The sequence below is a fragment of the Phasianus colchicus genome, chromosome 12 (assembly GCF_987193195.1).
Source record: "Phasianus colchicus chromosome 12, bPhaCol1.hap1.1, whole genome shotgun sequence".
Taxonomy (NCBI): Eukaryota; Metazoa; Chordata; class Aves; order Galliformes; family Phasianidae; genus Phasianus; species Phasianus colchicus.
Genome location: NC_143447.1, coordinates 6,091,959 through 6,118,256, shown reverse-complemented (window position 1 = coordinate 6,118,256; position 26,298 = coordinate 6,091,959). Strand labels below are relative to the sequence as shown.

General features: G+C 40.9%; 2 protein-coding genes across 7 annotated transcripts in view; one reads left to right on the top strand and one right to left on the bottom strand.

Annotated features, from left to right (window-relative positions):
- The first annotated feature begins 283 nt into the window (after positions 1 to 283).
- Positions 284 to 17,884, top strand: FAN1 (FANCD2 and FANCI associated nuclease 1). 4 transcript variants are annotated; one of them, XM_031616441.2, is made up of 14 exons: positions 284 to 1,826; positions 5,457 to 5,597; positions 6,622 to 6,817; positions 7,895 to 8,128; positions 8,615 to 8,746; positions 9,809 to 9,917; positions 10,560 to 10,679; positions 11,472 to 11,636; positions 14,018 to 14,189; positions 14,547 to 14,650; positions 15,786 to 15,980; positions 16,249 to 16,377; positions 17,221 to 17,364; positions 17,775 to 17,884. In XM_031616441.2, the coding sequence occupies exons 1-13, from the start codon at positions 557 to 559 to the stop codon at positions 17,356 to 17,358; spliced, it is 3,105 nt and encodes a 1,034-aa protein (XP_031472301.2). In that variant the 5' UTR covers positions 284 to 556; the 3' UTR covers positions 17,359 to 17,364; positions 17,775 to 17,884. The 4 variants fall into 4 exon arrangements, with proteins under 4 accessions (XP_031472301.2, XP_090004879.1, XP_031472302.2 ...); XM_090148753.1 differs by having other exon boundaries at positions 17,780 to 17,839; XM_090148752.1 differs by lacking the exon at positions 17,775 to 17,884 and having other exon boundaries at positions 285 to 1,826; positions 17,221 to 17,542.
- Positions 17,866 to 26,298, bottom strand: part of MTMR10 (myotubularin related protein 10) — a 38,305-nt gene continuing 29,872 nt past the window's right edge. For 2 of the 3 annotated variants that reach the window (XM_090148754.1, XM_031616443.2), the window contains exons 10-16: positions 25,677 to 25,807; positions 25,491 to 25,560; positions 25,238 to 25,308; positions 24,145 to 24,314; positions 23,772 to 23,942; positions 22,729 to 22,911; positions 19,874 to 22,216 (exon numbers count right to left, since the gene is read on the bottom strand). In XM_090148754.1, the coding sequence (XP_090004880.1) occupies positions 21,617 to 22,216; positions 22,729 to 22,911; positions 23,772 to 23,942; positions 24,145 to 24,314; positions 25,238 to 25,308; positions 25,491 to 25,560; positions 25,677 to 25,807 (1,396 nt within the window). In that variant the 3' untranslated portion in view covers positions 19,874 to 21,616. Of the gene's footprint in view, positions 22,217 to 22,728; positions 22,912 to 23,771; positions 23,943 to 24,144; positions 24,315 to 25,237; positions 25,309 to 25,490; positions 25,561 to 25,676; positions 25,808 to 26,298 lie in introns of all 3 variants that reach the window. The other variant, XM_090148755.1, reaches the window with a different exon arrangement.

The window sequence follows — 26,298 nt, the reverse complement described above, 5'->3', positions numbered from 1 at the left end:
AGTCGCAATGGTGGACTCCTCTCTGCGGAGGGAGGAACGTGAAGCAGGGACGCCACAGCCGCTTTTAAGGCGGCATCCGCTATTGCTCTTAAAGTGTCTTGACCAGGGCGGAGCTATTTCGGCGGTGCTGGTAGCGTAAGCCCACGTGATTTACTCAGAAGTCTCGCGGGCGTTTGTTCAGCCGTAGCCCCGACGGGATTTCCCGGCTGCGCGCCGTGCCCTTCGCGCTGCCGCTCGGCGCTCGGCTGCCCGTGCCTGCCGGCCGCTGGGCTCGGCGCTGCGCTGCGCGACCTGCCGGCGGGCGGCTCCGGGCCTCGGCGCGCGTGGCGGCCGTTGGGCCTCAGGCGGCGATGCGGCGCTTCAGCGCGCGGCGGCGGTTCTAGGAGTGCTCGGAGGGGCCGTGAAGCCGCCGGACGAGTGCTGCGGGGCGGATGGGTCGTGCAAAGACACAAGTCTGCTCTCTCTTTTTTTCTTTTTTCCCGTTTAACCGTTGCAGAACAGCAAGTATGCCCTGACCAAAGCTGCCAGTGCCGCGGGAAGGCTCTGCGGTTCCATCATGTCCGAATCCAGGTCTTCAGGCAGGAGAAAAGCACAGATCGCTTTGTCACCGAGTGCAAAAAAGAAAAAAAAAGAAACGGCGAGGAAAGCGAAAGATAAAGGAGCACCCTCCGTACCTCCGCAGTCCTCCTCTATTATTTCGTTATTTAACAACGTCCCTCCTGCCAAAGTTAGCTGTCCCGTGTGCGGGCAGCTGGTGCCGAGGTACGGGATAAACCAGCACATGGACCAGCTGTGTCGGGGCGGCCGTGCCGGGCTGGGTGCTGCTGGTGGTGATGGTGCAGTGCTCAGCGCCACACGGAGTCTGCCAGGCACACCTGTGAGCAGGAATTCCAGCCCGTATTGCTCGGAGCCCTCGCATCTGAGAACAAGTCCTTCCCAAAGCAGAGCGCTGAAAACAGAAGGGAAGGCGGCGCGGCACGTTAGTCCTTATTTTAGCAGTCGGGGTCCAGTCGGTGATGTTTACGCCGAGCCGCTGGAGCAAACGGTTAAAGTCGTTTCTTTGGGAAGCTTGTCATCTAAACTGTCCAGAAGACGTCGCATTCAGAGAGGAAAACAGATCGTGTATAAGGAGATGGGCTGCTCACCTCCAGCTGCTCACAGCGTGTGTGACAGTGCTGCAGCACTGGATGGCGGTGCTGATGACGTCTGTGCTGGGAGTAGTTCTCAGAAAGAAAACGACCTTGTTCACCAGGAGCAAAATCCCTCAGAGAAGGAGTCTGAATTTCAAGCTGAAATAGACAAATATAGTAAGGGAGATGTTACAGGTGTTCAGGTATCGTTACCAGCTGATAAAAGAGTGCTGTTTGGTGCAAGGAACTCCAGAGCGGGAAGTAGATCTAAAGGCATGGTGCTCAGTCCCAGTAATTCTCAAACACATCTGGCTGTTGGTACCTCAGCAGAGCTGGTCAGTTCAGAGGTTGAGGCACAGCCTCGTGCTCAGTGTGTTCTGTCTTCAGAGATGGAAGTGGACTCTGGTATGCAAAGCTGCTTTAATGAGAGTGACGAACAGGTACTTCCTGTGGAAGTTCTTGAAGACTTGAATTATGAGTTTAATCATAACTTATCAGAAACTGTGGAAAAGGTGGATTCTCAAAATTCCGTTGGTGATATTTTAAATAAAATAAACGAGGTTAGCTCTCCTAGTCACCCGTATTACCTCCGAAACTTTTTAATGGTGTTGCGAGCAGTGTTGGAGAATGAAGATGATGTGAGACTCTTTGATGAGCAAGATACGAACGTTATTACTAAGTTCTGTCAATTATCAGGTATCTGTCTGTTTTTATATTATCATTTTGTAGAGAGAACTGTTTCATAGCTTTGAGTAAAGAGCACTGTACCAACAGGCAATTCAGCTTGTTAAACTTAATGGAAGAAACTCCTTTGTCTCAGGAGACCTGTCCCTCCAGGAGCTTCCTGCAGGTAAACTTACGAATGCTGCTTTAATGGACCGTAATAATAAACAGGGACAAACAGGGAAGAGATGGGTAAAGTAAGGAGAGAGTTTAAAGTATGTATATATGATTGTGCATATTTCTGTGGCTTAACTTTCAAAATACTTTTTTTTTTTTAATAGAATCTCAAGTCAACTTGCTTCAGCATTTAAACATCAATTCACAGGAAGAGTTATCAGTTAACACTGTTTTTTGTTTTTTTTTTTTTGTTTCTTTTGTAATGAGACACTGAAGTTTTTATGAATAATACACATGGAAATTCTGCAAAATGTGGTTACAAAGAGGTCTGTGCTATACACACGGACCTTGAAAAAAATAGTTCTGAAATGGTGTGTTTCTGAGCTCTGGTTCTGCGCGTTTCCAGGTGACTTTTATGCATGGTTTGAATACATAGTTATCCCAATTATTATGAATTATTCTGAATGCTAACTGCTAATTACCAGTCATTTTCTTGCAAGTCTCGTGGTGCTTTTAACTTTCATTACCCATAATATTTGACACTTAAACCCACCTTGAATCCTACATGGAAGATTTTACGGTAAAAAGGGCAAAATTTAACCCGAGTTAAAACTGTCCCTCCAAATTTCCATGTATGTTTTTAATTTGTCGTAAGTTGTAATTAAAAATAGTTTTACCAGTATTTCTGTAAACTGGGGGCATCAAAATAGAAATAAGTTTTTATTAACCAGAAGAATACTCATCTTAGAGTATTGCGGCCATAGCTGTCTATGCTGCCTTCACTACTGTGGTAACACACAGGTACCTGACAAAATATTTGTATGCTTATGCTCTTATGGGCTGTGTGCGTCTGAGCTGAATGTGCAAAACGGCCAAAATGTTACATGCATGTCTGCTATTAGAAAATCAGTTGGAAAGCATCACTTAGTGATGTGTTGTGTTAGGTCAGTTTGGTTTAGCTAGTGGACTGTGGAGTGTCACACTGAAGAAGACTAGTATTTCAAAACTGACGTATATCTTGCTCTTTTTCCTCTCTAGAGATTATATTTAGGTTAGATATCAGGAAAAACTTATTTACAGAAAGGGTGGTTAAGCACTGGAATAGGCTCTCCAGGGAGGTGGTTGAGTTACCATCCCTGGATGTGTTTAAAAACTGTTTGGATGTGGTGCTCAGGGACATCATTTAGCAGAAGCATGATTTAGCAGAGGGTTGTTAGAGTTGGGGTAGTATGGTTAGGTTGTGGTTGAACTTGATGATCTTTGAGGTCTTTTCCAACCAGAGCAATTCTATCCTATTCATTTTTTTCCTGCACAAGCATACTGTCTTTAGACCAGTTGTTTCTCCATTTTTTTGTCTTATTGCAGACTGGAAGAAAACCATCCTAATTATTTAGAGCTCTGTGTTCTTTAATGTTTGTTTCTACAAAGTCCTAACAGTACAGATTGACACCACAGGACATTAGAAAAGAGAGTATCAAGGCTGTAACTTATGACTAACAACTATGTGAAATTTTTCCAAGCACAGTCAGAGGCTTTCAACAAAATTATTGTTAATGCCTTTTGTAAATGTGGAGAATAACAGTGTGATATAACAGGGTTAGTGCATGTGACATTACAAAGTTTTTATTACAGAGTGCTGAGTGACAAAAATGGAGATGTGTTTGTTCATGCTTTTTAGGAAAAATAGAGCCCTGATGAGTAGTCCCAGTTCCTTTATTTAAAAAACAAAACAAAATAACCACACATCTGTCTCTTTATGGAGTACTTAAGCTGTGGTCAGGCAGCTTGCAGAAGAGGCCTTCTAGTCTTAAGTTAAGCAGCTTGGAAGACCATATTAGTGTTATTTGTCTGTTCTAGTAGAAAAGTCAGCTGAGTTAACTCCAACCACATAAAGAGATAATTGTTAAAAAAGGGTGAAGAAACTCCAGGGGAGGAAGTAGACCTCTACACTTAAGCATTTCTACAGTGACTGCCTCCTTACAATCAAATTATTTTAGATTGTATTGTAATAATGAAATGCTAACATAAGTTGAGACTATCTTAAGTAAGATGAGATGGCAACATAGGACTTTATCAGGAGTTAGCAAAGGCCATTCAGCAAGGGATGGTGAGCCAGCAGCACAAGAGATGTGGTTGGAAAGCATTAAGTCAATAGATAATGAATTCTGGACAAGCGATGGAACATTTTTACCTTCAAGAAACCTTGGACAGAATACTTGATTAGTTCAGGTAGATGGGATGTTTGTTCCACATCAGTGGTTTCTACCCAAGCAAGTGTTGCTTCTCGGTTATCATAAAAAGAAAAAGTGCATACATTTTTTAAATTGTTATTCATTTGTTATTTTTATTTTATATTTGTTATTCAAACCCTTTAGAGAGAAAACAGTCCTCACATGCCTTTCCTGAATTGCAGGCCGATTTTGGTCAGATTCTGTGGTGGAGAAAGGATGTCGGTGTGTTACTCAACCCTCTTCTTCCAGACTTGCAAAATGGGAGATAACCCTACAGAGAAAATAACAAGCTGAGGTGTCTTAATGTAGTTGTCTCAGTGAATTTATCCTGGAAACATTCTGTTAAAAAAAAAAAAAAGGCTGAAGAAGTCTGCTTGAGGACAAGAGAGCAGTTAAATAAGCATGTAAAAATCAATTCTTATTTCTTAAATATATCTAGGTCTGGTAGTGTTTCAGTGTCTGTTTTTATTAAGGATCAGTTTCAGTTCAGCAGCAGCAGGCAGAGATAAATAAGTTAGGAGTTGATGAGGGGTGATGAGTGAGGTAGGTATTTAAAAGGGTGCTGAATGTAGTAACAGTGACTGGGCAATTTTCAGCTAAGATGTAATAAGTTTTTATTTGTTTGAATTTCAGCATAGTTAGTAAATTCAAAGTATTTTTAATAGTTGCTTTAAGTGAAATCTTCCCTGATAAAACATCAAAGAGTGTTTTGGTGGGTTTTTTGGTTTTTGGTTTTTTTACTCCTTATCTTCAGTTGATATACTAATAAAGCTTATGTATCTTTGCTAAAGATAAGAGTCTGAAGACAGATACACTGAGATTTATTGTGTGATTTTGAAATCACTCCGCAACTTCTTTTGTTCCTTCATCATCAGATTGACTGAGTGTTAAAGAGAGCAAAAGATCTATTTAATTTCACACGGTTTGAAAAATAAAATTGCCTTTTCCTAGACAATAAACTATTCCTTAAAGGGTAAGCATCACCAAAATACATTGTGGCAATGTTCATTATCTATCAAATACATTGTGATAATCATTGTTATCTATGAAACTTAAAGATTCTAATGAGCAATGATTACTTTGAAAAGTACTTTCTGTTACCTTACCAAGTTTGTCTTTCGAGTACAGGCAGGTTTAAAATGTGTTTTAGAGTATATCTGCATCTAAGTTCTTTTTGTAGGTAAGGTATGCATAGTGTCAGGTTCTAGAATTTAATTTTCTTGTTTTCCTTCCTTGTTTCAACTACAATTTGCAGTTGGTGGGCAGAAGTTATATGTGAGACTTTTTCAACGTAAGCTGAACTGGTTAAAAGTGAACAAAATTGAGTATGAAGAGATAGCTAAGGATTTGTCACCAATAATTGAAGAACTGGTTGAAGCCAGATTTTTGCAAACAGGTATGGCCTGCATTAGTAAGTATTAAAAGTATTATAAGTAAAATATGGAGTTGTGGCACGTTAGCATTTAATGCTCTACATGCTTATCCTTCTTATGAGAATTAGAAGAGCAAAATAATTAAATGTTTTGGGTCCATGAGTGCTATGTTATATTGCATTAATAACGAAAACAGTGCATAGGAGAAAGTAGGGAGATAGTAGGGAGAGACGAATAAATGTCAGTGTCACTGATGTACCTGTAAGCCTTACTTGCCCTCATTAGCCTCATCTTAGACCCTGGGCTGTGCATCAATTGCACGCTGGTCCAGGAGCTCCAGCTGGTATCTCTCAGTAGTGCCAGAAGCTGTCTTACAGGCGTACCTGTCTTCATCTCTGTCATGGTTTGCTGGGTGGACCTCCTAAAAGCTCTTCCAGTTGTTTGTTCCCAGTCTTACCTACAGCCATTTACTGTGGACGGGACTCAGACCTAAACTGTAGGCTTGTTTCTAACCCAAGGCCTGGCTCATCTTTTAGATGAACCATTGTCATGTCTTTCCTGGGGCTGCCAGTAGAGACTGTTACCAGGACTTCTGATCTGCCCATTCTCTCATTGATGGTGGGACTGCACAGGGGGATGGTGAAGGCACTGCCCATGCTGTGATCACCCTTGATTCCTGACTGACTGGTCCCTGCGGAGCAGCCCTGCTCATGCTTTTCCTTGGCAGCCCATTTGTTTTTTGCATTGGGCAAACAGTTTCAATCATCAGGAAGACTTAGGCTCTTCCTGAACAGCAGTTTTTGTTACCTAGCAAAATGTCTTTGTGTTTGCTTTGCTTTACCAAGGGATTTTTTCTGATTGTTCCATTCCTTCATACTGGATCTTTGAAGATAATGAAGTTCAAGCTGGACTGGATAGCATCAGTAATGTATTTTTGAAGAATCTAAATCATTAAGTTGGGTTATATCAATGTGCTATACTTTGAACCGTTGCTTGAGTGTGCATGTATGTCACATAACAAATGTATGTGGATCATTTAATTTTTAGAATCTGAACTGGAAGACCTGTGTGAAGGTTTGGATTTGCTTTCTGCCCCTGAACTAAAATCTTTAGCAAAGATCTTCCACTTGCCAAACCCAAATGGTCAGAAACAACAACTTGTGGATGATTTCCTGAGGTTGGCAAAACAACGTTCAGTCTTCAGCAAGAATCAGGCTGGTATTGGGACTGTTATTTTAAAAAGGTACCTCTTAAGCTGTTTAAATGTGCAGTTAAGTTTTGCAAGTGAATGCACGTTATCCTTTGAAGAACTCAATCAACATGCCTTTTGATGAGAGTTTAGTAAATTCAAATATAAAAAAAAAAAAGGCAGTGTTAAATATTGATTCACAGTTTACTGACTTATAATTTCTGGATCAAACAAAAGGGGAAGAATCAGACCCCTTTTAAAACAGTGTTGTGCTTTTCTTCTCTGGGCATTATTATCCCTTTTTTTTGACTTAGGCTGTATGAAAGAAGGTTAAGAAGAAATGTATTCAGGAAATGGAAAGGAATCTGGTGAACTTAGATTCTAAAAATGTCCCCTGCCCCACTCCAAGAAAAAAGGCTGTTAGTTAGTTGCTTCATTGTATCAGCCTTGAGAGGGTACTGCCTTCCTCTGTAGTTGACAGCTAAAATACTAGTTGCTCTCTAAGGTTAGAGGAAATCTTGTCTAAATCTGTGCTGCCCTGTGAACAGAAATCTTGTATGAAACGATTTTATGAAGATTCTAAACCACAGGATCTAAAGTTGTGATCTTTAAACACTGCCCTAACAGCTAACCACATCTAGATGCATGTTGGCAGTGCCTGGCATAGCAACAGGAATGGTTACACCCAAAGGGCAGTTAGTTCCAATTCATTCCTACTTGAGGTTTGATCCTTACGTTTTTTATTTGTTAATGCATGTTCACTTTAGGTTGTGTATTCTATGTTGTTTCTCAAGGGGCTTTTTGGGGGGAAAATCTGCAAGAATGGTTATGTGTGGAACAGCCTTCCTAGGGCAATGGTCACAGCCCTCAGCTGCTGGAGTTCCAGGAGTGTTTGGATACAGCTCTCAGGCATAGGATTTGAATTTTGTCTGGTCCTGTAATTTTTGTCTGTGGAGCCAGGACTTGTTGGACTTGTGGGTCCCTTCCAGCTCAGGATATTCTTTGAACACAGAGTTTAAACATTAGAAGATGTGAGAACAAAACAATTATCATAATGCATTTGAATATTTGAATTTTTATTAGTGATGGGGGGGGAAATGATTTGTATAATCACTTCACTTGTTCTTCCAGGGCAAAGGATCTGGCTGGAAGATCAGTCAGAATATGTAAAAGCCCTCGAGCTGTCTTTTCTCGAATCCTGCTGCTATTTTCCCTGTCTGAATCAGTGGAGGATGAAGAAGCTGGCAGTGCTGGTCAAGGCCAGCTCTTCACAGTTCTTATGGTAAACATGGGACGTATGGTATTCCCCAGTTATGCTGTGAATAGGAAAACACAAGTCTTTCAGGACAGAGAAGATCTTATCAGGTAGGGAGAGCTTTGGCAATTTGGAAGTCTGCTTTGTTCTAGAGAACTTATGTAGGCAAATAAGATACTTTTGTAGAACTGCAGATGTGAATAAGTAGAATTGCACTTTTGCAGTGATTTAAGATACTTTTCTGTATCTGTGTTAGACTTGTAATCCACAATAGCTTGTACATTGAACCAGAATAGCGTGTTTATTTGCTTAATGGTCATCTGCTGATGAAAGTTGTTTCTGACATTGCTGTGATTATTATTAGAAAAAATCCTGAGCAAAACTAAAAATATGTTTCCCGGTTTTATAAATACTTTAAAATGTAACATCTGTATCTCTGCTGATTGTACAAGATTAAGAATAAAGTCGACTGCATGGTTCGATAGCTTTGGAGACTGGAAGGGAATTTTTAGAAAGTATTGTTTGAAGGAATTGATCTGTTTTAACTATAAATGCTTCTTGATTCTAAAGCTGTAATTATGTTTTTGTTCCCTTAGGTATGCAACTGCTGCTCACCTGTCAAATGATATAGCCACTGCAATGGTAAATGGAAACTGGGAGGAAGCTCATCATCTGTATATGTGTGCAAAAGAAACCTGGAACAGTCTGAAAAATCACCCCTCTTTGAGGTATTAAGCTGGAAACTGCTGTAGTATTCATATGCGACTGTTAAGTGTATTGTCTTAATTTTTGTTTGGAGAGAGGCTTTTAAACTTATTCAAGCCTAATAAAATCAAGAAGCTTGAATGTTCTGGAAAGCTCTGAACTTTCTGCTGTTTGTTTAGCTTTTAAGTGCTATATGTGAAAAGGTTTTTTTTTTTCCTAAAGCCTTGGGAATGAATTGGTAGGCATGGATAAGGCACTCAGACATTTCTGTTCTACGTGCCAGTATGGGAGAACAAGACCCTTATTTTTTCCTTGTCACAGTATGGTTTTATGCCTTTTAGGCCAGTAACAATCAGCAGAGTTTAAAATTCACTGTGAACAAAAGAATGTTGCAAAGGTTATGGGAAAACATACTGGGTTATTCATCCGTTGAAACTTCTAAGTGTGTGTCACTCAGGAAACATTACTAAGGATCTGAGAACTGAAGTAATGTGTACTGTTTTTGAAGCGTCCTTCATTAGTAATTGTTTTAATTATTTTGATTTCTGGCTTAATGATGCACTGAAAGTTAAAGCGTTAAATTTGACGTACTCATTGTCACTGCAACTGATTTAAACTGGTATTCATAGAGAGTGACATGGAGGTCTGTTCTGTTTCACACTATGGCAGTGTGAAATTTTATGTGAAATATTTAAATAATTCAGTAATTTCTTGGAACATAAAGGTGCCTGCACAAAAGAAGTCCTTGTTATAGCCGAGCTGAGTTTCAGCTGAGTTTCTGAGGTGATCCTTCTGACTTCAGAGAACAAGCTGGCAGTAAGAAAGCATGATGTAATAGCTTATTATTTCGGATCTGATGCAGAAGTCGTTAATTAACAATTCCTCTGCTCTTGAATCAAAAAATATGTGACATAAATGCAGCTTACTGTCCCTACCTTAGCTTACATTTGGGTTCTTGACTTTGCACCTGTAATACTCAGTTCATATATAAGACGTTTCATGTTTTGAATGCTTTAGTTCTTACTTTTGTAAGAGTGTTTTAAGATGAATTAAAATTGATCTCCTGAGCTACTCTCGCTTTTCAGCAATCACAGAATTCTACCCGAGTATCTGCGACATTTCACAGTTGGCTGGAAATACACAAGAATACTTTCTCAAGGTGTTGAAATCTTGCAGAGACTTCACATGTATGAGGTAAAGTGGTGAAGTGAACAGCAAAACGTTTTAAATGTAGCATTATAGATCGGTTTGTATTTCTGATGTGGATGGCAAACAGTGATGATGTTTGCCATGGCTTCTTATACTTCTCTTAACATGTTACTTTCAAGTATACAGTGTCTCTTTTTTTGCTGCTTTAGATGCTATTAGAAGAAACCCAGATTTTAAAAATTACTTTTATTTATGCTTATGCTTTAGAGATTTGCCATGTGTAATACGCTGTAGACATTATTTCATTATTTGAAGGTATATGTGTTTCACTAGTTTGGTTATTACCTTTAAAAATGAAAAGTCTTGGAAGAGAAGTCTTTTGTGGAATCTCTGGCCTCTTCACCTGAGGTATCAAGTTCTCCAAAGGCCTCTGATTTATGTGATAGAGCAAAACAGATTATTCTAAAAGAGGCTTTGCCTATTTTACTTTGGTTAGCTAACTTAAATGTTTACATAGAAATAGAGTTCCTAGATTATACCCAGGCAACTGGTAGTAAAAATATTGTTTGAATTGTGCTAAGTTTTTATAGTACCCAATTAGAAAGGAAAATGATAAGCAAATTATATAATGGAACTTCAGCTTGGTTTTCTAATTTTGCTAATGAAGATATACTTCTCTTGCTGCAGGCAGCAGTGCAGGAGCTGCAGGCACTTTTGGCTCAGGACGTGTATTGTACTGACAGCAGGGGGCGGTGGTGGGATCGCCTTGCTCTGAATTTACATCAGCACTTGAAAAACACCAAGCAGGTATCTTTCCAACTGAGTGCTGTATGACTGCAAGCACTGCATGGGCTGGGTGGAAATAGCTGGGTGGGCTCTTCTGAAAATGCAGATGTTAGAAATCCCAGTTTCTCCATGTTTTCTGTTGCATTAGATTATGAAATTGCTATAAGGAAATACTGTCATAAGTTGTCTAGTTTCTGCATTGTCTCTTCTGCATCTTGTAACTTCACATCAGGCTTTTTCCAAATTTCAGATTGGAAATTGTACAGAAGAAGAATTAGTTTTGGTTCCTCATTTATTCGTTAGGACAAAATGCCTTTCCCAAGTCACAGATGAGTAAATCAGAACCATAATTTGAGTACATTTTTAAGATTTCTGACTTAGCCCTGGATCTTCTTCAGTGCAGTTGTGCATTTGTCAAAAATGTGTTCCACGTGTGCATTCTTGCACAACTGATCTGGTCCTTCAGTTTCCATATCAAATACTATGAAGAAACTGGCTTAAAAGTGTTAACACTTGAGCAAATCAAATGTTTTTTTAACTTTTTTTTCTGGTCACTTACTTAGAATTTGAACTTATTCAGTCTTACACTGATAGAGTAAATGGAGAATAATTCCTTTTTAGCACACCCAGAATTTGAATATAGAGGCCTTCCGATGCAAAATAAAATGATAAAACTTTATTACAGATGTATGTACATGCTGGGTTTTTATATTTGTATACTCCCTGAATCAATTGGTCCTTTGGGCTTGGTAAGAACAGACAGATCTGTGTTAGTCTTTCTAAATTAGTGCTTGTTACGTGGCTCTTTGCTAGGCTGTTGACTGCATTAGGAATGGACTGGCTGACCCGTTTGTACGGACGGGGCACCGTCTCGCTCTCTACATGCGGGCCCTACGCATCAGAGACTCACCCAGCTGCAGGCAGCTCAGATGCCTTTTTCATGATTTGCCAGACATAACTGTGGAGGATGTGACACATGTAAGTAAAGATACCGGCTGCTTCTGAAACATACCAACTCCATAAGCCTTTACTGTTCTGACAAGAAGCGATGTGGGAGGCTGTCAGCATGTTCTCCAACCGCTGGCTTACTCATGCTATAGGAAAGTGAATATAAATGTGTTTCTGAAACAAAAATGTACAAAATAATCTTGTACAAATCTTACCAGATATAAGCCCCAGGAATTTATCGCTAACACTCTCAGAACTTCTCTGATGGAAGTCAGAGTCTGAGCAAAAGTCTGGACATTGCTGCTTATGTGTTCAAGCATTCTGTATGTGAGAAAAAGTTATTGGATGTTGTGAGCATAAGGTTAATGGCACAAGAAAATGCAAGGGCTTATTTTTCACTAATATACACAATGCAGCTATGCAATATAATATACTTTCATCGTATTGGAATATTTCTTTTCTTTACTGTTGCAAAGACTTCCTGATCTGGAAGTCTGGGATGCTACACAGAATACACCCGGTGATTCAGGTGGAGACAGAGAGCTGCTCCTCCATCTGTCCATGGGACCAGATGGGCTTCATCTAGCGTGCTGAGGGAGCTGGTGGGGCCAAGTGCTGAGCCACTCTCGGCCATCTACCAGCACTCCTGGTTAACTGGAGAGGTCGCAGAGGATTGGAGGCTTGCTGATGTGACTCCCATCTACAAGAAGGGCCATAAGGAGGATCTGGGGAACTACAGCCTGTCAGCCTGACCTCAGTACCAGGGAAAGTTATGGAGCACATCATCTTGGGTGAGATCACATGACATGTGCATGGGTGGTGTCCAGGGGATCAGGCCCAGCCAGCATGGGTTCATGAAAGGCAGGTTGTGCTTGACCAACCTCATCTTCTACGACTGGGTGACCATACTGGTAGACAAGGGAAAGGCTATTGATGTAGTCCACCTAGACTTCAGTAAAGCCTTTGACATGGTCTCTCACAGTATTCTCCTGGGGAAGCTGGTTGCCTGTGGCCTGGACAGGTATACCCTTCTTTGGGTAAGGAACTGGCTAGAGGGCCGTGCCCAACCAGTAGTAATTAATAGAGTTAAGTCCAGCTGGTGACCCGTTACAAGTGGTGTCCCCCAGGGGTTGGTACTGGGGCCCGTTTGATTAATATCTGTACTGATGACCTCAATGAGGGGATTGAGTGTACCCTCAGTAAGTTTGCAGATGACACCAAGTTGGGAGGTAGTGTCAATCTGCCTGAGGGAAGGGAGGCCCTTGAGAGAGATTTAGATAAGTTGGATCGCTGGGCAGAGGTGAATGGGATGAGGTTCAACAAGGCCAAGTGTTGGGTCCTGCACTTCAGTCACAATAACCCCATGCAGCGCTACAGGCTTGGGGATGAGTGGGTGGATGACTGTGAAGAGGAAAGGGACCTGGGGATGTCGGTTGATGCTCAGCTGAACTTGAGCCGACAGTGTGCCCAAGTGGCCAAGAGGGCCAACGGCATCCTGGCCTGCATTAGAAATAGTGTGGCCAGCAGGAGCAGGGAGGAAATCATCCTTCTGTACCCAGCACTGGTGAGGCCGCACCTCGAGTGCTGTGTTCAGTTTTGGGCCCCTCACTACAAGAAAGACACTGAGGCCCTGGAATGTGTCCAGAGAAGGGGAACAAAACTGGCTGGAGCACAAGTCTTATGAGGAGTGACTGAGGGAGCTGGGATTGTTTAGTCTGGAGAAGAGGAGGCTCAGAGGAGATCTTATTGCTCTCTACAACTTCCTGAAAGGAGGTTGTGATGAGAAGGGGTTTGGCCTCTTCTCCCAGGCAAATAGTAGGACCCGAGGAAATGGCCGCAAGTTGTACCAGAGGAGGTTTAGGTTAGACTGAACTTTTTTGCCCAGAGGGTGGTCAGGCATTGGAATGGCTGCCCAGGGAGGTGGTGGAGTTGCCATCCCTGGCAGTGTTCAAGAGGCATCTGGAGGAGGAGCTACAAGATACAGGTTAGAGGCTTGTGGTAGCAATGGTAATGGGAGGGCAGTTGGACTAAATGATTTTGTTGGGCCTTTCCAACCTTGTGATTCTGTGCTTTGTGTCCAGGCGAAGCCAGAGCAGAGCCCCCTTCTCCCTCAGCCTACCTTTCTATAGCCCTGCTTATCTCAGGCCAGAATCTGTCTGTTGTCCATATTCTTTTTTCCTGGCTTTGCAGATGGAAACAGTAACTATTCAGCATTTTTGGGAGAATTTTTTTTTTTTTCTTAAAAAACTTGCCAGTTTATAAAAGCTGATTTGCTTTTTAACAGAATGGCTTTTGGGGAATAACCAGTTAAATTTTATGTAGTTCCTTCCAAAAGTCAGTCTAGTTCTGGTTTTAAAAAAAAAAGAAAATATTTGATGCTGTAAAGTAACTAATTGGTTTAATATTTTCAGGTTACAATCAAGGGAAAGATGTGTCCTCAAACAGGTTTGGGAAAATCTGTGTTTCTAATGGAGGATATTGGTGATGAAGAAGAAGGAGGCAAAGACTGCAGTGTATCCACAGTCATGTGCTCAGTTGAGGAGCTTGCATTAACTCATTACAGACAGAATGGTTTTGATCAGGGTAACAGTAACTCTTTTTTATACAGTAAGATAACTATGGGAGCAAAGAACCGATTTACTAAGCAATTTAGGTAATTATTTAGACATGTTTTTTTTGTCTGATTGTATTCCTTCCTCAAAATGTTCTCTGTATTTTCCTGCTGACCTTTCTGGCCTTTAATTTTTTGCTGTCTTCATGAGTAAAAGGCAGTTTTGAATTGTTTTTGTTGGGAAAAAAAAAAAAGGCCTCCTATAACTCCTCAGAAAATCACTTCTTTTGCCTTTCTGATCTGTGAACTTCATATGAAATATTGTTGTAGAAGTTAATAATGTTTCCATTTTTGTAATTGAACTTGTATTTTTAAATTTTGCTTTTCAGGTATTCATGGAGAGGGTTCAACATTTATTACACTGTATGGTATTCTCATGTGGGATATCATTTTCATGGATGGCGTACCCGATGTCTTCAGAAATTCCTATCAGGTATTTTGAAAGGCTGTGTTAATTCCTTTGCCCGTATTGTTGTAGGTTTTGTAGCAGTATTAGCATTCTCATTCTGAACTGGATTCACATTTTATTCTGAGGGACTTTTCAGCCAAGGCTTGGCAATACTTGTTTTGTGCTGTTATCTGAGGCTTGTTGCTGAAGGGATTCTCAGTGACAGAGTGCCATGTAAGTCTGGATTGACTGTCAGATGGGGTGGGATTCATTGGGTTAAATGCAGCTGTCCTGTATCTGAGCTCACTGGTTGAAGTGCTCTTTATAACCAGTGGTAGAACTTCTATTCCGTTGTATAGTTCATGTTTGAAGATGACATATTCCATTAAAAATACGTTTTTAATATATTTACTTTAATTACTTTTAAAGGGGAATGCATTTCCCTTTAATTTGATGTTTCAGGGTTGTTAATGTTCACCCCATCTGCCCGGCCTTACCTATCATCTCCTTGAGTATCTAATTAGCGACCACTGGAAATACTTCTTCAGTGGGGGAGCTGGAGCTAAAGTGATGTGAAAATCTAGCAAATTGATGTTTTTTATTAAGCCAGTAGGATTAAACTCAAAACTGTGACTGCATTAATCTCTCAAAGCTGAAACTCAACTTGTTTTTCCTTTTGGATTGACCTGTGTTCCTTGAAATGTCTTTTGCAAGTTGCTTTCTGTTTGTGTATGACCAAGTCTGTATGGTATTGAGTACTGTCTGCAGAGTTAGCTGAGACCTGGTTGGTCTTCGGAAGGTTGAGGTGGGACATAAGGGCATTTGCAGGCTCACAGCAGCCTTGATCATGATTCCAGATCCCAACTACAGTGCTGGGGGTTAGCTGAGCACAAAACCTTTGATTACTATGAAGTAAAGGGACCTCTGACTAAAGTTCAAAAAAAATAAAAAAACCAACAGCATGGACTAAGATGGAGCCAGTGTTTGCTGCACTGTCATCAACTGTTTGTTGTGATATACAATTTTTTCCCTATTAATTTGAGGTGGATACATTCGAATTAAATTGTCTGTAAAGGAAGTGGTAGTTCAGATGAAGAAAAGTATAAGGTAGGGCATTGTCATTCTTGGAGTTGCTGCTTTGCCAGCAGATCCTCAGCACTGTGTTTACCTTCTCATGCAGATGTTCCCCCTGGATTTGTACACTGACTGCTTTTATGAGAACAGGAGGGATGCCATTGAGGCCAGGCTACAGCAGCTTCACGGAGCTTCCTTGGAGACTCTGGCAAACTTGATTGCTGACGTCTGGACCACTCAGGAGGGAAAAGCAGCAGCACTTGTTAGCTGGGGACTTTTTAGTTCCCTCCAGCAGGTTCAGGTAAATACTACTTGTCCAGGATGGCACTCTGTTTTATTAAGCTCCCGCACGACTTCAGAATGCTCAGAAAATTAGTAAGCTTGGCCTGAGGCACTGAGAGGTGAGTGGGGAACTGAGTGGGGACTTCAGCACAATTTTCACTAATGCTAAGTGCCGTTACCCTTTTCAGATACGGTCACTTTTCCTACAACAATCGTTAGGAACACAGAGGGAGAGTGGCTGTGCAGTAAATTGAAATGGTCAATCAACTGTGTGACTTCTCTTACAGAGCCTTGTCTCTTGCCTTGGAGGAACATTTCTGAGTGGTGTTTTTAGGCGACTTTCCAAAGATCTGCGCCATTGCAGAGGGGGGCTTCCTGATCTGGTTGTGTGGAGTACTCACAGTAATCACTTCAAGGTACATTGGGAGATAGATGATGGCAGTGGTGCTCAGTGGATCCTACCTTTAGATGTAACAACTTCCACTCATCAGTCTATATAAACTAACTGTATATTTCCTGTTGTGGTGGAGCTAAACCTGCTGCTCCTCTGATCAGCAGCTGTATGGCAAACGGTGATTGATTGCTTACCTGATGTTCTATCACATCTTATGGTGTTGCTTTAATGGATATAATAAAAACCAGCAGGAGATGGCTAGGTATTGTTGCAGAATAGGTCATTTAGGTTAAAATTACAGTAAAGCAACTTTTACTCAATCAGCCATACAGATTCTGATTGCTGTTCACAAGGGGTGTTAAAGTCACCACTCAAAAGTACATAGGACAACTACAGGACTCTGCTACAAAACAAATGGAATAAACAGTCGTGGTTTGCATCTTGTGTTGTAGTGGAATAGTGCTGGAAGACTGTTGGGTGCCTTAGCTGCTGGAGCATCTTGTTATGCATTTATAAAGCACAGCTGAATAAGAAAAGTACTTTATGTTGCAGTCAGTTGAAGCTGGAACTGTGATACTGGAGGTGAGTGGCAGTTAAGATTGGTAGGGAATCAGTTTTTGATCACTTAGGTCCAGTTCCTCTGACTGTGTTTTGGTGGATAATTACTATATTAAATTCTCTTCCAGTCAAGCTTTTTTAGGGACATTAATCATGTAGCACCTCCTGGTCTTCTGTTGTGTTAAATCTGTATTATTTTTGTTGCAAATAGCCGTAAAGGAAAGAGTTATTCTCTTTTTGATATGAACCAAGTTTCATTTCTTTTGCACATACATACACACAACTCATCATCCCCATTTCTTTGTAGCTCGTAGAAGTGAAAGGCCCCAACGATCGCCTGTCGCACAAGCAGATGATCTGGCTGAGTGAGCTGAAGAAGCTGGGGGCTGCTGTAGAAGTTTGTCACATACAAGCAGTTGGAGCTAAAAGCAAACGCCTCAGTTGACAAAAGGTGTCTTAACCACATGGGTAACTCGGTTGTTTCTAAGGATGTGGTGGGCCATAACACTACCGGTTACGTGCTTTCTTCTGAATTCTGGCTTCTTAGCGCATAAAACATTCTAAAGAATAGTCTAAGAAAACTGTCACTTCTGGTCAGTGGAATAAAGCATTTTCTTCTATAAAATTTCGTAATGGATTCTGTGAAGGGTAATTGAGGGCCTTTTCCCAGACAAACAGCTGCAGGTGCTTTTTGTACCGTTACTTGTACCATTGAGAACATTCTCATATTGAGAAAGTTTTCCTAATAACAGGCAATCTGCTTACCATGCAAACAGCAAATGCTTTAATAATAGAATATAGTGAGAAATTAAGATCAGCTGGACATCTTTTTTTTCCTCTTAATCACTCATCTTTCTTCAGCACAGCATCCCTGCTCGTCTTGGAGAAAAAAGCCAGATAGCCAGACCTGGTTTTTTGTAACAGGAAGTGAAAGAAAGAAAAGCACCTGAAATTCACTCTGGAAAGGTATGAATTTTATTTAGCCTAATTTACTTCACATTCACAATTCAGCATCAGGATGTTATAATCTTCCTGGCACTGCTACTTTACTCAGTAAATCATTATCAGGCACAGGGGTTTTAGTTTCAGTTGAAATAGCAAACTCTACACCATCACAGCAACAGCATTAGAACCCTACTGTCTAGAGCCATTTGAGGTACAGATTTCCGTCTCTTCCACTGGAGGCTGCAAATGTTAGAAATTTTTGGTTTTAATGTTTCTTTCCATCTGAGTGTAAGCCAAAACCTTTGACCCACTTGCTACATCTTCATTCCAAGTACAAGGCAGTTAATATCAAAGTGGTATTGCCAGCAGGTGCACGCGCACACACACACACAGGTGCAGGCCTGGGTTTACATATCACACACCTTTCACTGAGTTTCTGGAATGAAAGGAATTTCTTTGTTTCGTGGCAGTAAAAATGGGGAATAAGGTTGTCCTACCACAGTGACTCTACCTAGCAGTAATCAGTGACACCACAGGCACACTTAAATCTTATCAACCTGCAATTTGTGTTTCAGCCCCTGCAAGGTTTACAGTGTAGTTACAAAAAATAATGATTATAACAGCTGGTAACAGCCAAAATAGTGCACTTCTCTTTTACAAAAAACAGACAAAAAATATGAGCTTCTCCATAGCTTTTCTATTCTTGCAACAACCAAATGCCATCAACAGTTTTTTGTTTTAAAATGTCGAACAGAAATAATAATTTGAGAATGTGTACATATATACACACACACATATATACACTTGTATGTCAATTTTGTACACAGAAGTTAAGTACTTGCACACCAAAACTGCTGTTAGAGATGTTCAGAGCAGTCCCTACTGATGATAAGGCAACTGTGTAGAGTGGAGAATATTTTGAAATTAGCTTTTAGTACCTGTGTTTCAAAAGTGAGTTTAAAGGGAAAAAAAAGAAAAAAAAAAGCTGTAGAACTTACTCAAAGGGAAGAAACGACAGTCACAGGCACTCTCAGTCTGCAAGTCAGCCAGGTCCATGCAAACACAAGGCAGCAGACAGGCTTCTCTCCTCCCTGCATCCCTTACCTGTGAGTTGGAGATGTCCCTGTCTCTCCTTCCTCCCTGTGCTCATCTCCATCTCCTCAGCCTCTGCCTGCCTAACTCTCCTTTCTGAACTTTGTCTAATTGCTTATTAAGTCTGTTATTTTTTAACATCCCCCCATACTATATATGTATAGTTATAAGATATATAGACATATATCTATATACCTATACATATGCATACATATATAGAATACGAAGACCATCTGCAGCGTCTGTACACATTGTAGAACTGAAAGGTAAAAATTTCTTACAGTCAGCCTCGTTTGTTTAAATATAATACCCATTTTTCCCCAACAGGTATAGGTCTAAACACTGTGTGTTGCATTCTACCAGCTGCCTGTTCAGAGTAATTTATTTTTTTAAAAAAAACATTTTTGGTTCTTTTAAGCCAAAAAAGTTACACCTTTAAAGACAAAAATAAAAAAAAAAGACACCATAGTTTTAATTGTAATTTAAAAAAAAAAAAAAGAGGAAAAACTGGTACCAAAATACCCCAAGCACATGGGTTGAGGTCTTTACACCAAGTATCAGGCCAGGGAAAACAGTAAGCTAGTTTAAAAAACATTACAAAAGCAAAATAATAGTCATTTGAGTAATGAACTGAATCAGCTGGCTGACTGCTCCTGCAAGCTTGCAAATAAACACGGTTTGTTTGCGGACCGTGTAACGTGCTCAGACTGTCTTGCAGCATAATTAGGCAACTGAGGTGAATACACATTTTTTCCCTCACAGGGAGCTGACCGAAGCAATCTGACATTATAGCCCCCACCTGCCCCACACACACTCAGCTTCTTTGCATAAATTCAGGTTCAGAGGGGAAATGCTGGTTAGTTAAAAACAGGAAGTTTATTTTACCTTTTCCTCCCACACATCAGCTCACCTTTAAAATGAGCTCACTTGTCCCTGCCAAACCAAGCAGTGTGAGAACACAGTGTGCCACTGCTCCTCACAGCTTTGCAGTTCGTATCGTTTGCAGCCTGGTGAAAACGGGGTCCTGTGTGCAGCAGGTATAGCTAGCACGGTGCTGGCACCTGTAAGGCCACTCTGTTAAATAAATACTTGAGCCATCACAGACATCCAAAACCCCTGTTACTTTGATTTAGGCTGTACCGAAGACCAGTTTGGTTTTACACAGAAATAAGCAACTCCAAATCTCCCTGCTCCCCTCCCCATTTTTTTTTTTTTAAACGCTCTATAGGCTGCGTATGATCTCAAACTTTTTTTCCTAGTAACTGGGAACAGCTCGATACAAGGCTTTCAGAGCCGTACCTGGTCAGTCTGTGCCTTAAGAGAGGCTCAGCACTGCTTTAATAGCTTTTGCATTTTACAGAGATCAGGTACTATAACAGACTCACTGTTAAGAGAAGGTACTCCACAGAAGTATTCTCTTGTCCTCCACCCCTGCCTTCGCTTTGGATTGTGATGCACTCTACTGCCCTCCCACCCCCATATACTTCACCCTCTTGTTTGTCTCATGCAGCATCCGGCACAGAGCAACAAGGAAAAGATTTAAGAGCTGTGCTTGTCCTCTGCACTGTCCACATGGGCTACTAGTAGGTAAAAAAGAAGGCACTGCTGATCACTCTTCTCCCAGCCCTGCTCACGAGGAGCATCAGCACCCCTCACAGATGAGACCTCTCACAGCCCAGCCTCTGTTCCAGAACCTGTTAGGGCTGACGTGTGCTGCAGCCTGGAACTGGGTGTGAGAGGGATCTGTGCATAATAGTGCTGATTATCTGAGGTGCTGAAATCAAAAAACAGGAGAGGCTCTCGTGAGACCTAAAAAAATGAGCTTAACCTGTGAGAGGAACAACCTACTGTCTCCTGAGCTATGGCCTTCTCATTTCCACAAAAGGAAAGGGGAAGGCAGAGAAGGAACCAGAACTTATCTTAACAATCTGCTGTAAAAAAAGGGGGGGGAGGGGCAGGTAGCTGCATTAGAGTAAATCCTGCTACTTTTTCCTCCTGATTAAAGGCACTTCTAAAGCTACTGCATTATCTATGTACAGTAAATGGTTTAAGGTTAACAGTGCATTGTCCTGAAGTTGATTCCTATAGCCTAAAGGCAAGCTCATGACAAAGAGCAAAACTCTGATTGCTAATGGATGCATTGTGGGGAGAAAGGAAAAGGAACGTATCCTTCATGGATGCACACTACATTAACACATATGAAGGGTGATCCAGTCACAGGACATCAGTGTCTGCGTACACACGTTTCTGCCTGGAAAGCAAATCTGGGAGAAGAGTTTGTGCTCAGAGTTCAGTTGTTACCGAGTGAACACAAGCTATCCGGGAAACAGGTATTTCAAACAACCCTCGTTAACAACCACTCCAAACCTTTCAATTAGCATCGGCATTCATTAGAAATGCTCTATTTCATATAGAGAGTCAAACCCCCCAGACACAGGAAGAACGAGGGACCGGAAACCAGACAAGACACGGATGAGAACTACCGAAGACAAAATTGTGCGATTTGAAGCCTGACTCGCTTTGCTTTTAAATATTTGTGCAAAACTTACGTAATGTTTGTATATAAAAATTATTACAGCTTTCAAGGCTGCCTTTAGCAGTGTTAAATTAGAAAAGACAAAACAATACGCTATAGCCTCCCTGGACCTGTAGGCCATGACATCATCTTAGTCTTCATTCGCAAGCGTCTCAGTGGATAGCCAGATTTTGGCACCACTTAAGAATTTGCTTAAAGGCGTCCCCAGAATGCTCCGTCTGCATAGGTTCCCTACAGGTGAAAATGGGAATGAGGAGGAGAGAAAGTCTGGGGCCCCAGAGGTGTCGTTTAAACCATTTGCTCTGAAGTACATCCTGCCTTGATCCAGTTCTGAGCAGTTACCTTGCAAAGGAGAGTTGCTTTTGCACTGTCGAAGGTTCCGGTTTAACGTGTCTACTTCATCTGCCAGCAAAGAGACTTTATGGAAAGCAGCAATGAAGCCACCGTGATTAATCTGGGCCTCGGGAACCCAGCGGAAGTAGCACAGTTTCCAGAGTTTTATTTGTGTTCCAGAGATATGGGGCAGAATTACGCCGTGCAAATCAACAGGCTTTGCAAACCAGTCTCTGAAGTACTGTTCCATACTGTTACTCTGACTCTCCGTTTGCTGTAAGAAGTCTGGTTTCAGTTTCAGTATCAGAGAGTTTCTTCTTGGAAGGAACTCCTGCTCACTGATGATTCCGTTCTTTAATGCTGGGGGGACACCTCGCAATGTCGAGCTGTAGTTTTTCTGCAAAGAATAAATACTGGTCATTTCCCAGCTTTACGCTCACTGCAGCGCCAGATTTCCCTGAGCTCTCGGAGGCATTAACCAGCTAAACCATGTGACCTTCACACAGTTCTGCACTGAGGAGCCACTGCACGGCTCACAGACCAAAGGGAGCCACTTGAGGCTTTCAGAAAGAAATACTTAGGTTTTCTAGACTTAGCAAAACAACAAACGATTGCAGTAATCAGCACTCGCAATGACAACTCCGGGGAAAAGAAAGGAGTGTGCTGCTGCTTTTCCACAAGTGGAATAATGCAGCGAGCTGAGGTGCATCGGGGAATGTCCTGGAACACAGTTACAGTCTTTACTTCTATTGAAAGCCCTTTGTGTACCTTTTCTTTAGGCTGTGAAGGTAAGAGAATCCTTAGCACTCCTAGTGCTAAGTGACAGTGTAAAACACCACATAACTGTACGTTTTTAACTTCCAGTTAAGTGCAAACCGTCCATTCACAAACAGAAGTCACCAAAGTTACCTTTGAGCGCTTGAAAGTTTTCACTGCTCCGTTCTGTACGCATGGTGCGCTTTTCCCGATGTACAAAGGGTTGTGAAAGAGCAGGCGATCCCTGCTTGTAAACTGAAGAGACCAGTCCCAAACACAAGGAAATCTGAGGCCTTTCTCATCACCCAGCTGAATATTTTTGCTTATCGCGAATTCCTGCAAGAAGTAACATTTGGGCATATTACAAATAAAACATCTTTCACAAATCTGAGCCATAGTAGCGTGTAATAACCAGGTGAAGAGGCATAGCTCAGAAGTGGCTGCAGATCAAACCGGCGCAGCAAGACAGCCTGCTGCTGGAGCAAACAGCTGTGCCCTGCTTTTCATTTGTGCAGCAGAGATGCAGGACTAATGCTTTCTTAGCAAAAAGCACTCTTCAGTGGTATGAAATTATTCACTATTAAAACCCTCCAACTCTTATTCTGAGAACACGCAGATGGTTTTTCAACGTTCTACTTCTTTGTAAGGTTGTTCCCTACAGCTTTAATGGGAAGCTGCCTTATAATAAAACTCACTCATTCTTAATTTTATCAACCATCAAATGTTTTCTACACAGAGTTCTCATAAAATCTAGTTTTCAAAAATAAATTCAAGCGCTCAGTTTTCTAAATATCTTGATATAAAGATTCACTGTGCATTACTATTAGCACTTGCATATTCTTTTCCAACTTTTGCTATTATTTAAACAATTACGTCAATGGACTTTGAAGTTTGCCTGAAACGTGAAATTCTATAATTGCCTGTCATTCTACAATGCCAGACATAAACACGTTTCTTAGTGGAGCAGACATAATAATGTACAATAAGAAAACGATGTAGGAAGGAGGAAATTCAATAGACTTTCTTCCAGAACACTCTCACTGCCCTTGCAAAGCTCACCTGAAAGGACATTTGACCATATTCACCTGGGGATTAATTTTGCACCAAACAAAAGTGTGACATTTTGGAAAACACAGAGGAGTACCATTCGCTTTAGATGATACAGCTGAAAAGGGGCTGTAACACTTCATACTCACAGTGCTTTCCTTTACTCGTTGATGCGGACAGTTGAAAAGGAAAGTGCCAAACAAAGAGATACGTGCACTGTCGTACAGAATCGTCAAGTACATTTCAGAAAACTCAAAGGCTGCCGGGTACTGCTCTAGCAGCTGCCAAACACAGTCGAGAAACATCAAGAACAAAGGGGACTGGGAAGAGAAACGGAATTTAATTAGATCTCACATGGCAACTATGGATAAACAGCACTTCTCTACCCTGGACGGCAACTCATTTTCTCTGATGTAAGCTTCAAGAAATTTCAAATTATGGAAAATATTTTTACTTTCAGACTTTTTGTGAGTAAATTTTTAAAACAGTACTGTTATCAGATACAAATAAAGTGACTTTTACCTCTTTGTCAGATCTCTTTAAGTGGTTACACCTATCTAAAAACTGATATCCCGCCATGACCCATTCCTTCTGTATCAAGCTTTGAAATCCAACAATCGTTCGAAAATAGGGATCCAGCATGACTTGAACGAGAGAAGCAGCAAGACAGCTCAGGTCCCGTCCCTCTTCCTCTGTGAACCATACAGACATATGAAGTATGAGGTGTACATACACATACATGCACACATACAAAGTAATATCCCAAAGAGCATAAGGAGGCAACCGGGTTTACTTTTGAATGTCTTTTATATTTCTTTTAAATTTAAAATGATTTATAATTATAAAAACATTCATCTTTACATTTATTTCATGACATGGGTTTGTGCAATTATTTCAGTTTCAAAAATAAGAGCTAGATACCTTTTTTTATTTTTTATTTATTTTATCTGAGACTCATCCTATATTGATGGCTCCTGTCGCATATCCAGCACAGCAATGCGTTCATAAAGAACCAAAGCATCCCGTGGAAAGCCTGGTACTTATAAAACATGCTGTGAAGGAGGGTAATCGTGTTGAGGGAAAGCTTTTACATGTATTCTACCCTGAAGCAGTTCTTACAAAGCTAATAAACCAATGTTGGGCAAGTGTGATACACAAGCTTAACGCGTCTTGTAAAAATGACAGAAATTACAACATTTCTGATCTAGAAAGCAGAAAGTTTTTCAGAGAGTTTTGTTCTAGAATGTCTGTTTGCACTGACATTTGCTGCTCTTCTGTAACTGAAGTGCCACAAGCTGGTAAATGGGCCCTCTGAATTCAAGCCGTATCGCTTACGCGAGGAATATTAGCCCGACTAACGCAGTACAAAAGTCCACCCTGCAGTTCTGATGCTACCCGATCATTATCAGAGCAAAAACAAGAAGGCTCAAAGTGAAATACTCCTTTGATTCTATGGACTACAGTCCAGACACATCTTCCATTCCAGTTCCTCAAATGGTTAAAGTATTTAGAACTGATGTGTTCATCACTTATGAAGATTATAGTTTATTTTAAGAAATTGTGTTTGTGTACATTACGTCATTAACGCTAAGAATTACAGGCAAGGTTGTATTACCTTGTAGAACTACAGAAACATGCTTACACTCCATCATATATACAAGCTCAGCAGAATGCTTAAGAAATGATCTAGATAGGGAAAGAAAGCGATAACAATTAATATTATAGTTTCACACTCTAAAGTAAAAATACATATATTAGTCCTGTCTATATTTACCTGATTTGTTAATTAAAATCCTTCAACCAATTCACTTCTTACTTACACTGCAAGTTTTCTACGTCTCGTGAACCATTTTATTAATGATACAAACCTGATACACTCTAACCAGCGAGTATTTTCCAGTGAGGACAGCCACTTCTCCTCTGTTTCTTCAAAGGGCTCTGCAACAAGGAAAGCATAACGCTGCAGAACAACTAATAACTACACCCGCTAGCCAGATCTATTGAATTGTTGTAGTTCAAGGAATTCATCAGCACAAAAGGACACTTCAGCTTACCGTTAACACACAGCTGCTTGAGTTTGATGTGCGCAGCCTGGATTTCCTGGATGTTGGGGAGACACTTGTCCAGATCAGATTTGTAAACGTCACTTCTCAGGGGATGGCTTCGAGTTATTGCATTACAAATCCTTAGATTTTAAGAAGATAAAAAATCATCCATTTTATTACTGGAGAGAGAGTAATTATGAAACATGCCAAACTGCAAAACACCAAAAACGTGTAAAACGCGTGCTTTGTTAAAAAAGAATGAGTTCCAGTTTATCTCTAGGAGATGCTTTGCTCCTGCCACAAAGCTGCTGGCTCAAATATTTTTGATACCTGAAGCTACAAAGCAAATATGAAAAGGTTGGACCTTAAAACACTTTCGGTAAGTGAAAACCTGAGGCAGAGTTGCAGGTTAAACAAGCAGCTCTACGCAATGTTTCATTTTCCACCGTGTTTATTAAGATTTACCTGTGCAAATAAACACAACGTGCATCAAATATATAAAGCCAGGAAATCTGACAGGGTTTCAAATGGAACTCAGAGCTCCAGCATAACACACGCAGTGCAAAACCTAAAAGAAGCGTCTGTGCATATTGTGGCATTACATCTGAAAAACAGTAAATGCTATAAAACA

Bases quoted from the DNA above. Each gene is read 5' to 3' on its own strand.
- FAN1 (XM_031616441.2), top strand. From the start codon at position 557: ATGTCCGAATCCAGGTCTTCAGGCAGGAGAAAAGCACAGATCGCTTTG. The intron at 5,598-6,621 runs GTATGGCCTGCA...TTTAATTTTTAG, and splicing joins AGCCAGATTTTTGCAAACAG to AATCTGAACTGGAAGACCTG. The intron at 16,378-17,220 runs GTACATTGGGAG...ATTTCTTTGTAG, and splicing joins CTCACAGTAATCACTTCAAG to CTCGTAGAAGTGAAAGGCCC.